Source organism: Ambystoma mexicanum, chromosome 13 (assembly GCF_040938575.1).
Source record: "Ambystoma mexicanum isolate Mex_15411 chromosome 13, UKY_AmexF1_1, whole genome shotgun sequence".
Lineage (NCBI taxonomy): Eukaryota > Metazoa > Chordata > Amphibia > Caudata > Ambystomatidae > Ambystoma > Ambystoma mexicanum.
The window spans coordinates 199,767,281-199,783,279 of record NC_090938.1 but is presented as its reverse complement, the minus strand read 5'-3'; the positions used below and the strand labels follow the sequence as shown (position 1 = coordinate 199,783,279).

Here is a 15,999-nt window from a genome sequence, read left to right as displayed (position 1 = left end):
TTGCCACAATACCCCCAGAGACCCAAGCAATAGCAGTCTCCCTAGACATGCGGAAAGCATTCAACACTGTCTCTTGGACTTTCCTATTCGGGGTGCTACGGAACTATGGGTTTGGCCCAAACTTCATAAAGTGGATCCAAATACTATACACATGACCTCATGCTAAGATTAGAATTAATGGGTCCTACACAGACATACTAGAGCTACTGGGTGGTACCAGACAGGGCTGCCCACTCTCCCCGCTACTCTTTGCGCTAGTTATAGAACCCCTTGCGGACATTCTCAGATCACGTTATAGTACATTCGGGATATGGCTCGAGGGTAAACCGCATATTATAACGCTATATGCAGATGATATTCTATTATATCTGAAGAACCCAGACCGCACATTGGGCAAGGTGCTGACTGAAGTTAAAAAGTTCGGCGAATATTCAGGTCTACGTCTGTACCCCAATAAGTCTGAGATATTCCTGCTCACAGACGCCACCACGCAGCCCCAAAACCTACACGGTCTTATATGGAGCCCAGTACACATTGTTTACCTAGGCGCTGCTGTTGCCAGAACTGCTCAGTTGTCCTGAACATTGAACTATAGTTCATTGGCAGACGCACTTTGCACCAAGATGAAGCGCAGGAACGCCGTGCCCATATTAATAATGGGGAGGATAGCATTAATTAAAATGATCATTTTGCCTAAGCTTTTTTATTTTTTTAGTACAGTGCCGGTGTGGCCGGGTCGCGCTCTGTTCTCAGAATCAACAGTGCATGCATAGCATTCGTATGGGGCGGCCACTCTAGACTGAGCTGGAGGGTACTAACTGACACATATCCTAGAGGCGGCCTAATGGCCCCCGACATGGAATTGTATTACCTGGCAGCGCAGGCGCAATATGCTGCGGGCTGGGCTACATGCTTCCTCAATCCTGGCCCCCCCCACGCCTCCCTTCGAGAAAGAGGGAGGCGACACTGGCTCTACAGAGAATCACTAGACCCACCGCTAAACAATACAACACTATAAACCCATCCAATGTCACAATCACTGCATGGGCCAAAATTGCTGATATATTTGGAGCCAGTAAGTTATACCACCCGAGCATGCAAATATGGGGCGACCCTCACACACCTTTCCCCATAGACAGTGCAGTTGCGTTGCATTGGAGTGCCAGAGGCATTACACAATGGGGAAAGTTGTTCCGGGATAAATGCTTTCTGAAGTGGGAGGAGATTAAAGACACGGTGGGAAACACAAATACGCACAAACAGCAGATCGATAGGGCGTAGCAATTACACAACGGATTTACCCATCATTCCCGAATGAACCCGAAATAAGCATGGGACTAGGTTACATATTCACAGGGGGGGACTCAGAAAGCCACAGGCTCTGCTCTCTACAAAACCATAATGCAAACACGCCCGATGGTACCTAAGTACCTACAATTCTGGGACCAATCTTGGTCTTCTATCGGTTGGTCCAGATCCTGCTCCCACCACGGCTAAGACCGGGTGGGAGCGGGATCTGGACCAACCGATAGAAGACCAAGATTGGTCCCAGAATTGTACACTGACCAAGTTGATATCATGCAACTTTAGATTCAAGCTGATCCACTATAAAATTATCCATAGAACCCACTACACACCAGTGAAACTCAAGCGACTATACCCTGCTCTCTCTGGCACCTGCCCAAGATGTAACTCTGAAAATGCTAATATATACCATATGTTGTGGGACTGTGTGGAACTGAGACAATATTGGTCTGAGGTCTGTGGAGGTCTAGATAAGATGCCAGACCAACCGGTGGAATGGACACCGTGGATATGTATGCTAGGTGCGATTGGGAAAATGAACCCAACATGACGAAAACTGCTCAATTTAAGTCTATTGTTAGAAAAAAGGGTCATATTAATGAGGTGGAAGAACGCACGACCGCCAACAATAGAGGACTGGAACAGAAACATGTTGTGGGCTAACGACACCGAATAACTGTACATAGATTCAGTGATGACCCCCTCTAAACCCAGAAATATATGGGTACGGTACAGGCAATATTTGGCATTTGGCTGATTTATCTGCCCTTGATGACTCGAATACAACGCAAAACTAACCTGTATATGTTGTATGTTCACTGGAATTGAATGTCGCAAATGTATGTGCTTAACCTGTGTGCAATGTTAAATAAAGTTGTAAAAATAAAACTTGCTGGTCTGCCATCTTGGTAAGACACTATGTGGCGTTACTGACACCAGAGTGGTTGGTTTATGCATTGTTTGATTGCTTTGTCGTACTCGTATCACTTGTTCTTAAATGTTGCCATCTCGAGTCTTCCGATCTCCATGCCTTTAATTTCTTGGTCTTCTCTTCTTTTACTATTAACTCTTTCTGTCATTCATCATTTATGGCATCAACTCACTTAGTTACTGCTGCTTCATGGCTATTTGCTCTCTGGATCTCTGATGTTTTGGTTTCTGCTCCGGTTTCTTCCTCTTAATTGGTCTTGTACACCTTGTCTTTGCTTTCTTTGGTTTTCCTCTGTTGGTCTTGGTTTTCTTGTCCTGGGCACTCTTGCTCGTTGTTCCTTTGGCTTTTGTTCTCTTTGTCATTGTGGCCCTAGTCTTTTGGGTATTGGCTTTCAGAGTCATGACTCTCTGGGTCTCAGCAAGTCTTTTCTCTCTTTGTTACTGATCCAGCCGCTGCTCTGTCGAGGTCTTCTGTCTTGCTCTTTTCCATCTCTGCTTCTGTTCTTTGAGTCAAATAATTTTCTGTCCTTTCTGTATTGGTATTTGTTCTCTATTTGCTTGCTCAGTCTTTCGTCTCTGTCTATCTTAATTCATGGTATGAATTTACTTGGCCTGCACTTCATTGAGATTTGCTCTCTGCTAATTTGCTGTCTTGGCTTCTTGGTTTGCTTTATTGGGAATCACTGTATTGGTCTAGGCTCTTTTAATGACCACTCCCCTGGCCATGTATCCCCTGATCTTTGTTCCATGTCTTTTTGATCTTGACCAGAGAATGATTTCTGGGTCACAACTCTTTAGGTCTCTGGGTGTCGGATCCCTTGGTGTTCTCTTTCCATATTTTTACTTTCTAGAAATTGATTTCTTCTTCGCTGTTACTTTGTTTTCAACTCACACTACCCTTTCCGTTTTTTAGTCTATGTTGTTATAATTCACAAGCTCTTTTTATCTGTTCTCTTCGTCTCTGCACTCGAGGCCTTTCCCCCTGTGTATTTGCTCTCTTTTGCATCCACATACAGACTTCCATCCTTGGGGATTAGGCTTCTCTTTGTTTGCTCTTTTATTCTGTCTCTTCATTTACTGTGTTTATTTTTCCTGTTTTTTTTGCTCTGTGATTACTTTCTATCTGTGTTCTGCTCATTGACTGTTCTTCCTGTCTGTCTTTGTTTCATGGATATTTGCTTTCTGTGTTTCTATGCTGAAGCTATTGCTCTCACATTCTTTTATCTCTTTGCTAATTTGGTGGAAACCTTCTCTGCATCTCGTACCTCTACATCCCGTCTCATTGGTACACATCTCTATCGTTCTATGTTCTCTGGGTCTTGCTTTTCTGCATCTCACTTCTCTGAACTCCAGTTCTTTGCAACTCAACTCACTGGTACATAACTCTACAGTTCTCGGCTCCCTTGCTCTCTCTTCTCTGCATCTAACTTCCCTGAATCCTCTATGGTTCTCAACTCTCTCTGACTTGCTTCTATGCATCGCGCTTCCCTGGATCTCAGCTCTCTGCATCTCATCTCACTAGTGCACAATTCCATGTTCCTCAGCTCTCTGGGTCTTGCGGCCCCTCATTTCGCTTCCCCAAACCTCGGCTCTCTGCATCTCATCTCACTGGTACACAACACTATGTCTCTCAGCATTATGTGTCATGCTTCTCAGCAGTTTGCTTCTCTGAATCTTGGCTCTCTGAACCTCTTCTCACTTGTACACATCTCTATGGTTCTAAGCTCTCTGGCTCTCTCTTCTCTCCATCTTGCTTCTCGGTATCTTGGATCTTGCCATCTGATATCATTAGTACCCATCTGTAGTTATCAGCTTTCTGAATCACTCTTCTCTGCATCTCGCTTCTCTGAATGTCATCTCCCTGCATCTCATTCCACTAGTACACATATCTGTGGTTCTCTGCTCTCTGGGCCTCGCATCTCTGCACCTATATTTTCTGAACATCAGCTCTCTGCATCTCAACCCACTGGTAAATAACTATGGTTCTCAGCTGGTTGGATCTCACGTTCTCTGCATCTCGCTTATCTGAACCTCAGCTCTTTGCATCTCATCCCACCAGTACCCATCTCTATGTTTTCAGCTGTTTAGGTCTTGCTTCTCTGCATGTCGCTTCTCTGAACCTCAGCTCTCTGCATCTCATCCAACGGTACACATCTCTATAGCTCTCAGCTCTCTGTGTCTGGCTTCTCTGCATTTCTCGCTTCTCTGAACCTCAGCTCTCTGAATCTCATCGGACCAGTTCACATCTCTATTGCTCTCTGCTCAATGAGCCTTGCTTCTCTGCATCTCGCTTCTTTGAACCTCCGCTCTCTGCAGCTCATCCCAACGGTATACATTTCTCTTGCTCTCTGCTCGATGGGCCTTGCTTCTCTGCATCTCGCTTCTTTGAACCTCAGCTCTCTGCCGCTCATCCCAACGGTACACATTTCTCTTGCTCTCTGCTCGATGGGCCTTGCTTCTCTGCATCATGCTTCTCTGAATCTCAACTTTCTGCATCTCATTCCACCAGTCTGGTACACATCTCTATGGTTCTAAGCTCTCTGGCTCTCTCTTCTCAGCATCTTGCTTCTTGGTATCTTGTATCTTGTCATCTGATATCATCAGTACCCATCTGTAGTTATCAGCTCTCTGAGTCACGCTTCTCTGCATCTCGCTTCTCTGAATGCCATCTCCCTGCATCTCATTTCACTGGTACTCATATCTCTGGTTCTCTGCTCTCTGGGTCTTGCTTCTCTGTACCTATCTTTTCTAAACCTCATCTCTCTGCATGTCAACCCACTGGTAAATAACTATGGTTCTCAGCTGGCTGGATCTCACGTTCTCTGCATCTCACTTTTCTGAACCTCAGCTCTTTGCATCTCATCGCACCAATATACATCTCTGTCTTTCAGCTCTCTGGGTCTTGCTTCTCTGCATCTCGCTTCTCTGAACCTCGGCTCTCTGCACCTCATCCAACGGTACACATCTCTATATCTTTCAGCTCTCTGGGTCTTGCTTCTCTGCATCTCGCTTCTCTGAACTTCAGCTCTCTGAATCACATCTCACCAGTTCACACCTCTCTTGCTCTCTGCTCGACGGGCCTTGCTTCTCTGCATCTCGCTTCTCTGAATCTCAGCTCTCTCATGCCACCGGTCTGGTACACATCCGTATGCTTCTCAGCTCTCTTTGCTTCGATTCTCTGGATCACTGTTTTCTTCTTATTTGTGTTTGTATGGGGGTTTACAGAGTGCAGGTAATTGCCCTCTGAACGCTTGCCTCTTTTGTGTCTTGTATCCTTGCTCTTTTGACCCCTAGCTGACTGGGACACACCCTACAGTCTCCCGTCTACTCTGTTCCATTGCCTTGATTCCCTACTCCATTGGTGTCTCTTTACTATGCCTTGCTCTACTCTCTGCATGTCTCTTTTGCTAACATCTGTTCTCTTGGCCACTGCTCTCTGTGTTCCTAGAAGTCCTTGTTCCTTCCTCTTTATTCTCTTTGCTCGATTTGACACCCTGTTTGATCCCTGTTCCCCATTTCCATTATCTTTTAACTCCCTGCTCTCCGGTTCTCCCTTTGATTGGCCATCGCTCTGTATATTTATGTTTGGTTGGCAGCTGTTCACTTGGTCACTGCTCTCTGGATATTGTATTTTTGGGTTGGGTATGTTCTTGTACACATGGGATGAATCTTTATTTTTAAAGAATGTTGTGAGTAAGCATCATTATAAGTATCCTTTGAGGTAATAAAGTAGTGATGTTCTGTAGTGCATCCTAGCATTATCTCTGTATTTTAAATCCTTAAGCACATCAAGCTCATCGGCTTTCTTTTATTGTTCCAGCTGGATCTACATTTGACAGCATGTCAGACAACTACAACCTAGGAGGCGGGAGAAGCATTTACAACAAGTCATCATCATGGGGCTACCAGGTAAGATGCGCCATCTTGGATTGTATTGATGCTGGAGTGGAGCTTGAACTGCATTCGATCTCTATGCAAAGTAACCTCTTCTCAATGCAAAAGAAATCTTAAATGTAATCAAGTGACAACATATCCATTTAGATCACATATTCAAAATGGAAGGAAGTCAGTCATAGGCTTACTGAACTTAGAAAAGTCCTCCAAATAGGTACTCAATCTCTTTGAATTGGACTGTACACTCATGAAATTGAAATTGACGTGGAATCTACCATGGGTGATTTGCGCCTTTTTTTTTTTGCTGTAAACGATAGCACCCCTATATGCTGGGTACACCTTAAGGCAGGGGTCTGAAATCTGAGGCTCTTCAGATGCTTTGGACTGCAACTCCCATGATCCTTCACCATCCACTATGCTGGTTAGGTCTGATGAAGTTGTAGTCCAAAACATATGGCAATCCAAAGGATGCATACCCCTGCCTTAAGGTACGGAACAAGGTGGGGTTGAGACCTCATTAATTGTGATTTGACTTACTGCTAGGCCTCCTGGTGCTCCTCATACACTGTGTATTACCTTCTTTGCTCCCCCTCCTTTGCAACTTTGGTACTCTCCATCTCTCCTATCTACTCTAACTGCTACTTTATCTCCTTTCCTACCCCTCTCTTGATCTCTAGATTGAAAAATGTAAAAAAGTAATTCTGGCCTCCAACACAGGATTGCCCATTACTGACATCCTCTTTACTGTTCCCTGTCCTGACGTATGGACTCCCCATATGGTCTCTATCCTCTCCCCTTTTATCTCTTCACCCAGTAATGGTGGAACTAGGTGGGAAGTTCTCTTGGCATACCTCCTATCCTCTATGTCCATTATTAATGTCTACCAAAATGGCACTATCATGGCCCAGGATTCTCAACCCAACCTCCTGCATCCCGACAGACATCTTCCATCTCTCATTATCTTCCTCCTGTCACCTGCCATTCCTCTGGCTGCCTCCTCCCCTGGCCTCCTTGACCCCACTGACGGGCGTACCCCAGTCCGTGCCCCACCTTGGAAAACCTTTAAAGGTGGCAATCAGCTCCATTTGGCCACCCTTCATTTTCGCTCTGCTGTCAAACATTCCGCTGATATCTGTTACCTCCTTGAAGACTTTGACCTCGATATACTCACTCTCACTGAGACGTGGTTCAATGCCAGTTCTGTTACTGCTTTTGACGTGCTCCTTCCTGATGGTTACAAGAGCCTCTCCAAGGCCAGGTCCAATCAGCCTTGAGTCTGTGTGGCTCTCGTCTATCCTGAATGGGTCCCTGCTTCGATCATACCCACTCAATCCTACTCCTCCTTTGAATGCCTTATCTGTAAGCTCTGAATCTCTCCTTCCCTCTCACTTACTCTCGCTTCTATCTATAGGCCTCTTGGGCCAATCTTCCTCTCTGAGTGGGCCATCCGTGCCTCCTCACTTCTGACCTCATCCTCCTAGCTTCTCATCCTTGGTGACTTTAATATCCATCTGGATTTTCCTGACTCCACTATTCTACACTTTCGCACCCTCTGTAACACTCTCTCACTCACCATCCTTCCCAATGGACCAACCCACTCAGCTGGGCACACCTTGGATGTGCTCATTTTAGCTGATCTCTCCTTCTCTAACCCTCTCTCTATGCCTCTTTCCGGGTCTGAACATTCTCTCCTCTCCTCCCATCTGAATCTCCCTGACACCCAGCTAAGCCTCTGCCAGTTCTGCCAGTCTCCTTCTCCGTCATTCGACCAATGAAGTGAGTGTCAGTTGCTGCTTTTGCCTCCTCTTTCTCCCCCCACTCCCACTTTTCACTCTCACACTGACCCTGTTCATGCTAACCTTCACCTCTCCATCTCCAACACCCTTGACATCCTTGCCCCTGTCAGCAAGATCCCCATGAAACTGTTTCCAAGTGCAACAGTTAGCATGACTCTGATTTAGCCTCATTGAAACACAAAGTTTCGCAATGGAAGTGGCTTGCTTCTAGCACACTGACAAACTGGCTTGCCGCCTGCTCCAAAGGCAATATAGATTCTCTACCAGCTCCAAGACAAGGGCCAATATCCAGTCCTGTATCTCTGGAGCCACAAACAACAGAGCTTAACTTTTCAAAATCTGTAAAGAACAGGCCAATATTACTGCAATCTCCAGCTCTCCTCTCCCATCTCAGGCTCGCTGCTTGGCGCTGGCCACCCACTTCACAACCAAGACCCATGATATCCTGTCCTATCTCTCCTCCACACCTCTCCCTCCTCCCTGCATGCTTTCCCCACATGTCCCCCCACACTCTCCTCCTTTTCACCCATTACACTTGACGAGGTTCCAAAGACAAACTGCTCTTTGAAAGTCTCTTACAAACAGGTGCCTCTCTGCTCATCTAAAACTATCAAGGACAACCTTGCCTCTCTCACTCACTCCCTGGCTGAGTTCTGTAACCACTTTTTTTCAACCAGCTTCGCCCCTTTACCCCTCAAGCACTTCCTTCTGCACCCCATTCTAAAGAAGCTGTCTGCTCACCCTTTCTGCCCAGCTAACTACTGTCCTATCTCCACTACCCCTTTCGTGGGCAAACTCCTGGAGAAGTTGGTCATCTCGCAACTAATCCATCACACTGAATCTGCTTCTGCTGGCAGCCTTCACGACCACCAGTCTGGTTTCAGAGCATCCAGAGGCACGGAAACTGCTCTCCTAAACACCTGTGATGGTCTTCTCTCAAACCTGAATTCCAACTTTCCTTCCTCCCCCTCATTCTCCTCGATCTGTCCTCTGCAATTGACACGGTCAGTCATTCCATCCTCATAAATAGGCTCCATGATGCCCTCTGCATCATAGACCGGGCACTGGACCGGTTAAGCACTTTCCTCTAAAATCGACCCTCATAAGTGCAACTGGGCCCCTTTCTCTCCTCTATCTCAATCTCGACCTGTGGCATCCCTCAGGGATCTATCATCTCACCATGGCTCTTAAATATATACCTTGCCCCCCTTGCCCACCTGATCTCCACCTTCGCTCCTCATTTCCAGTGGTATGCTGACAACACACAACTTTCCTTAACGCCTCCTCCTCCTCTCCTTCCTCTCTCATTCCCAACTGTCTGACTGCTATTCATGCATGAAGTGTTGCGAACAATCTTTGCCTTAATGCCAGTAAGACTGAGATCCTTCTCATTGGGGCCCCTACTGCCTCCTTCCTTCCTACTCTCTGACCACACTCCCTGGGCCCCCTCCCCCTTTTTAGTCTAAAAACCTGGGTATCATCTTCAACTCCTCCCCCTCCTTCTCACCCCACATTCCTGACCTTGCCAAGAAGGCCCACCATCAGCTTCACCTCCTCCAGAGATATTCTCCCTTTCCCCACCTTCACCCAGAAACTCAATGGCTCTAGAGCTTTGGTTCTTTCAAGGCTTGACTAGTGTAACAGCCTTATCTTAATCTACCTCTCTCCTTTCTCTGCCCATCAGTAGGTCTGTGTCCCTCTATCTACCCTGTCACCGGGTCACCTGTTTTCTTGCCTCCCCACTCTCCCCCTTCCCCTGAATGTGTTTTTTGCTGCCCACTCTCCCCCTTATCCCCTTGCCTTTGTGCCACCAAAATCCCCCCCCTTGCCCACCAGTGTGTCTGTCTGCCCCGAAAGTTTGGTACTACCCCAATTGCAGTTAGGCATAGTAATCGTAGTCACCTGTCTTGAAGCCACCTTCCCTCTGCCCCTTTCCCCCTGTCCTTTCTTGTCCATCCCTGTCATTCTACTCCTTTGTCCCTCCATGACAGTCTTGTGCTTCTCTTCCACCGCTTTCCTCCATTCCCTAGTCCTATGCCCCTCCCTACTTTCTCTCTCCGTCCTTTAGCACTTACACCTATCATTTGTCTCTTGACTTGGATAGGAGCTTGTCCTTCCCCTCCTTTCCCTCCTTGTCTTCTCCTCCCCTCCCCTTCTTGCACTACTCTGAATTGTCGTCTGACCTTTCTGTTTTTGCTGCTTGTTTGTTTCCACTCCTTCCCCTTCAACTGCACACCTTCACCTACCCAAACCCCCCCCTATGTATACTCATGCAATGCACTATTGTCGTCAGGCATAGTAATGTTACTGCTAGTTTGTCTCCCTTTTTCCCTTCCCCTTTTTCTCCCTAATTGTTACTGCATTTGCAGCATCTGAAATGTCGTTAGGCAGATTATGATGGTTATTTTTCTCATTCTTAATTGTTTTCAAAGACTTATAAGAATGTAATTGTATTTCTCCCATGTTCCCTCCCTCCTTGAAGCGCTTTGAAACACTTTGTGTATAGGCGCTAGACAAATAAACAATCAAACAATCAAACAAACAAGCCCTCTTCATCTAATCCAGAATAGGACTGCAAGATTTATCCTTGGCCTCAAGCCCAGGAACTACATCTCTCCAGCTCTAATATCTCTTCACTGGCTCCCTGTGGTTGCAAGGATCACATTTAAGACCCTCTGCATCATCCACAAGGCATTCTGGGGCCTGTGACCAGGCTACATTTAACTCTTCCTCCCTAAATACCTCCCTGCTAGAGCCCTCCGGTCCTCTAGCTCCCATTCTCTGCAGGTCAGGCCAGGTCTTGGGAGGATAGCTCAGCGGCAACGTGCTCGCCTTGGAAGCAAGATGACATGGAGCACCACAGGTTCGATCCCCGGGTCCGCGCTTAGAAACCTCTGGGTATGAAGCATGTTATAAATAACCAATCCTATCATATCAGGCGTTTCTCCAAGCAGAGGGTGGGGGTAGATTTCTCTCTTCAGCAGGAGCTTCCCTCTGGAACAAGTTACCTGCCCTACTCTGTCTTGAGCTGGATCATCTTAAGTTCCAGAAGCTTCTCAAGGCTTTCCTTTCCCCACCTCCTTCCATTTCCCCCTCTCCTGCCTGTGTCCCTTATGAGTCCCTGGATTCAGTCACTCCCTCGTCCAGTCCCCTACCAGCACTTCCCTTTGGGCACCCTTCCCCAAATAGCCTTCTGAGGCTTACCCCCCCTCGCCTCGCACTATTCCATTACCCTAATTTCCCCTGGCACTTGCCCTCCTGGGCACCCCATTGCACTTCTCTCTCTCTTCCCAATCCCCCTTCCCATCCTTCTCCCTACCCGCCTCCTTCCCCTTGCACGTCTTAACACTGTACTTGCACGATCCCAAAGGCCACAAGGCCTAATAGGACCAAGACTGTTGTTTTCTCCTATGTCTCCCCTCTTGTCTTGTGGTGCCTGGAAACACTTTCTGCTGTATAGGTATCATCCAAGTGTTCAATAAATAAAATACATAAAGTAATAGTGTCTTATATCTTCCACAGCAAATTTCACACTTGCTAGCAGTAGCAAAACAAACATGTTCAATTGGATGAGATGGTAGCATAGGACTCATGATTGAGTCCCTTATCCTCTTTGTTAGGCCTGTGTAAAGGAGGACAGTTTTGCTGGGCCTTTTGTTTGGACATAGTATAGTGGAGCATGTATGGAGCAATAAGAACAGGTACTGCAAGGCAGACTGGCCAGATTGACAGGCACTAGCGGTAGGTAAGGGTGGACATTTTGTGTCACACAGTTATGAACCTAACTATCTCAATTTGGGTGAATTGTTTTGTGGCAAGCGATATATGAAACTAAGAACACAGCGATTATCTGCTGGATAGCTCAGAATGTTAAGTGCTCACCTCAGACATGGGACCAGCTAGCACTTCTCCAGTTCAAATGCAGCAATCCTGACTGAGCCCTTAATAAATTGAGTTGCTTTTCATTAGATCATTTGCTTTTCATTAGATCATTTTAATAGTTGCTAGAAGAGCGCTTAGAAGCCTGGCGAAATCCATCATGAAGCACTTTATGTGAACATCATTTATTAAGGACAAACAATGTGATGGGAGAGTGTGAAAAGGGAATTCATTACCAGTACAGCCAAGGAAAAAGTTGCCCATTAATTTATATGATTTGCTTTTTTAACAGCATGACATCTGTCAGTCATAAGGTAGATCCACTGGCCACCGACGTGCCTTCTATCTCAGTATCCACCCAGATCCGTAGTATTGTATTGTATTGGCTGTCTTTTATATAGCATCATTTCCCCATTTGTATGGCCTCAATGCGCTTTTTGGTTGGAACGCCCTTGGGGACCGAAGTTAACGTATGGGGAAACGTTCGAAGGGTGGATTTTAAGATGTGTGTGGCTATGTTCTCACTTTTCATTGAATGAATAACCCGCATGGGGTATGAAGAGTGCCCTGGGGCAGTCAGGTCGGAGACCAGAGCGTGGAGAATTCTGCCACAGCTCTCCTGCCCTTTCGGAGCGGCCGATCTGCCAAGAAACCTACCCGTTTCTTGGCCCTGTGCCCCTGGGCCAGCTTGAGATGAGCTGCTAGCACTACAGGAAGAATCGGGTAGAGCTGAGAATGGATACAATGTAATGTAAAGTGGCCTTATATGCTCTGTTAAAGGTTATTATACCGCACACTATGTTGCACAACTTCTACCATTTGAACGCTTATCACTGCCTCAATGTCTAGAGGTGGTAGAGCTATAATGACGACAGAGCCCCACCCAAAAAAAACCTCACCACCCACTCCCCCAAATGGGCACACTTCCGATTTGGCTGCATTGTCTGGGATCTGATGTGGTCGAGTTAAAATTTAAAGGGGCTTAAGGCAGCTCTGTGAGTTAAAGCATCTGATGAAAGATCTGTTTAAAGCCGACGGCTGACAGATTCTAATAGCTGCTAAGCCTCCTGAGCAGTGATCGAAGGGAGCAGGAACGGTCGGGAGCGGTGTTCCACTCGTTTTCTGTTTTTCTATTAACGATTCCTCTACTTATTACGACCACATCCACCATTTTATGTAGAGGATGTGCCCATGTATGTCCTTGTGCAAGTGTAAAGTTGTAATAGGAGCCTTAGTTACTAGTCCCTTAGACTATTGCAATGCCCCGGCTGCAAGACCTTGTCACATGTTGCACTAGGCTTCCTCCTGCCCTCTCCCCTGCCGAGACCACAGTTCCACTACTTTTTTCAGTACACTTTTACCACTGCTTCTGAGTCTATTAACTTTGTATTGTTCATAAAACTTTAACCACTGATCAGTAGTTTGCAGAATTCTGAAGCCAAAAGAGTGTGGCCGCAAGCACTACCGAAACATCCTGCAGCCTGTTCATACTGGCGCATTGGAAAACAATGGGGATGAAAAGAGCAAGGGCAGAAGGACTGGTGAGCCTTGTCCACACTTGTCAGCAGCTCGGAGGAATTTCCCAGGAGGGGTTATTGCCGGGGTATTTTTTAAACACTCAGACAGGGCCTGATACAGTAAACACGGTAGGAGAATACTGTTACTGCTGTCACACCTGTATGCGATTTAAAAAAACATACATTGTTTTGTTGAATTTTATGGTTTTAGCCCAGGGCTGCTGGTGCACCATCTGTTTATTGCAGTTGAAAGCCACGCGTTGCCAACGCGTTTCGGACTTACAAAAAGCGCTTTATCAAGGCATTAGAGTTGGAGAGCTTGTCTGCCCGGTAAATGACAGAGAAAGGAATTCCTTTCCGTGACTGAAATAACTCTGCATAGAGAAGACTCTGCGGCTGCCGCCAGGCCGTAACAAAGCGGCTGATGGCGATAGGTTTGACTCCTGGGAAAAAAACATTTTTGAAAGTGGAAGTCCGTCAAGGTTTTCAGGTAACACTAAATAGCTTGCGTGTGGACACTAATGTAATCAGAAAAGGAAACTTTGGCACTTATAATTGGTTATTTATAACGCGCAGAGGTTTCTAAGCGCGGACCTGGGGATCCCCGGTGGACCCGGGGGTATTACCTTTAGGCAGTAATGGCCCGCCGGTGAGGTGGTTATTGGCATTAGTATTCTGGGGTCTGCAGCCTCCGGGATATTAGTTTTCCCGAGTTTGCAGCCCCGGAACACTAATGGCTGCAAAACCTTTTCAAGCAGCATTTCTTATGCCATTTGAAAAGGTTTTGTCGCAGTACGCATTGGTTCTAGGAACACCAGAACGCGCGTACTGCTTCATTAGCACAGAGCAACAGGGCACCATTTTGGACCAAGTGGCTCCGTACTAATAAATGGAGTAAACTGGCCACCTTGGAAAAGGTAGAAGGGACTACGTGTGGTCCCTTCTCTCTTTCCTTGGTCGCCGTGTAGCCGGCGCGGGATGCACGCAAGTGCGTCCACGGGATTACACTTTGGTAAGGTTCAGAAACAAGTCTCTCTGTGCCTGTCTGCCTCTCCTGCTTCTTTCTGTCTTTGTGGCCGTCTGTCTCACTCGCTATCTCTCTCTCTTTCCTTCACTCTCACGTCCTCTCCCCTCATCTCACTGTTTCTCTCTTGCCTTTCTCTCCCTCGTCTCTTTCGTTTCTTGTGCCCCTCTGCGTCTCTGGCTCCCCCTCAATCACCTTCCCTCTCTTAGCCTCAGGGACGTCATTTGGAGGGAGCTAGGGGTCGCATACTGCGACCCCTGAGTTTCCCCTTGCTACTGCCGTCGTTTAGCTTGCAGCCCCTAAAGAAATAGTTTTTGAAAACATTTTTTTAAATTGAGGCTCCTGGGCTGTGGCCAGTGCCATGTGGCTCTTGATTTCTGGAGTGGCTGGCTTTCTTTTTCAGGCCTCTTAAAAAAAGAAAAACAGGGGGTTGCACAAGTGTAATACTTCGAGCAGTGACCCTAAATAAAGAATAAGAATAACAATTAGAATAATAACACAGGTTGGGTGATATTGGACGCATATTTGTTCTAAATCAAGCGCTTAAGCGCAAGTACTTTATAAGAACACATCGTTATCATTTGGCCTTGGACGTCTGCTTGTATTTACAGTAATTTGGTAATATGGGCCTATACACACACTGATATTAACGATACACATGGTGATCCATTTTTGTATGAAATGTATTTCACATTATAGTGATATTGTAACCAAATGTTTCCCTTCCTGTGATGTCACTTTGGGGTTGGGTCAAATGACATCACTTCCTGTGATGTCAGAGTTCAGGGGTCGTGTGATGTTACTTCCGCTGCCCCTGGCATTTTGGTGAAATGACATCCTTGCTTACATTCTCTCCTGCGTTCATTATCCACCTCTGCACTCCTTTGGAGCCTGTCTAGTGAGGAGTCTCTCTATCAGTCACACGCTCTCCTTGTCTACCTCTACCACCTCTCCATCTGAAGGCTGTGTTGTAAGGAAGACGACTCCCCACTCTCCCCACCCCTTATCTCCTGATTTCACCCACTCTTCCATTCTCCCTCCTTTTGTCACCCTCTTTCACCTTCAAGCCCCCCCCCCCCCATCTAAACCATGGAGAGCCAGTGAATGTATAGGTCGGGCCGAGCGTGAGGGTCTGGCCTGGGTGTCCGTCCCCGCTGTTAGGGCCAAGCAGGTGTCGAGTCTGGGAAATGGCCGGGTGAAACAGGGGAGGGGCCATTGTTGAAGGGCTGACGGGCAAGGAAAAGGGGGTGGGGCAAGAAAAGGAGCCAAAGGGGTTGGAGAGGCAACAAAAGGGCTAAAAAGGCAAGGGAAAGGGATGAAATGGACTAGGTAGAAAGGAGCATAAAAGGGCAAGAACTGGGGCTGGGGTAAAGAAAAGGGGCTAAAAGGGTGGAGGGGACAACAAGAGGTGCTAAACGGGATTAGGAGGAAAGAAATGGGGCAAAATGGGAGGGTGCAAGAAAAGGGGCCTGGGTTAACAAAAGGGCCTAAAGGGGTGAGGGGAAACAAACGGGGCTAAACAGACTGGTGACAACAAAATGGGTTAAATGGGGCTGGGGTGAAGAATGTGACTAAAGGGATGGAGGAACAAAGCGGGACTGGGGCAAAATGGGTTAAATGGGGCTGTGGTGAAGAATGTGACTAAAGGGATGGG

General features: G+C 46.8%; 1 protein-coding gene across 2 annotated transcripts in view; it reads left to right on the top strand.

Annotated features, from left to right (window-relative positions):
* The window catches only part of PKP1 (plakophilin 1), a 239,189-nt gene that overhangs the window by 75,355 nt on the left and 147,835 nt on the right, over positions 1-15,999 (top strand). For both annotated transcript variants that reach the window (XM_069633637.1, XM_069633638.1), the window contains exon 2: positions 6,056-6,144. In XM_069633637.1, coding sequence (XP_069489738.1) covers positions 6,056-6,144 — 89 coding nt within the window. The remainder of the gene's footprint in view (positions 1-6,055; positions 6,145-15,999) is intronic.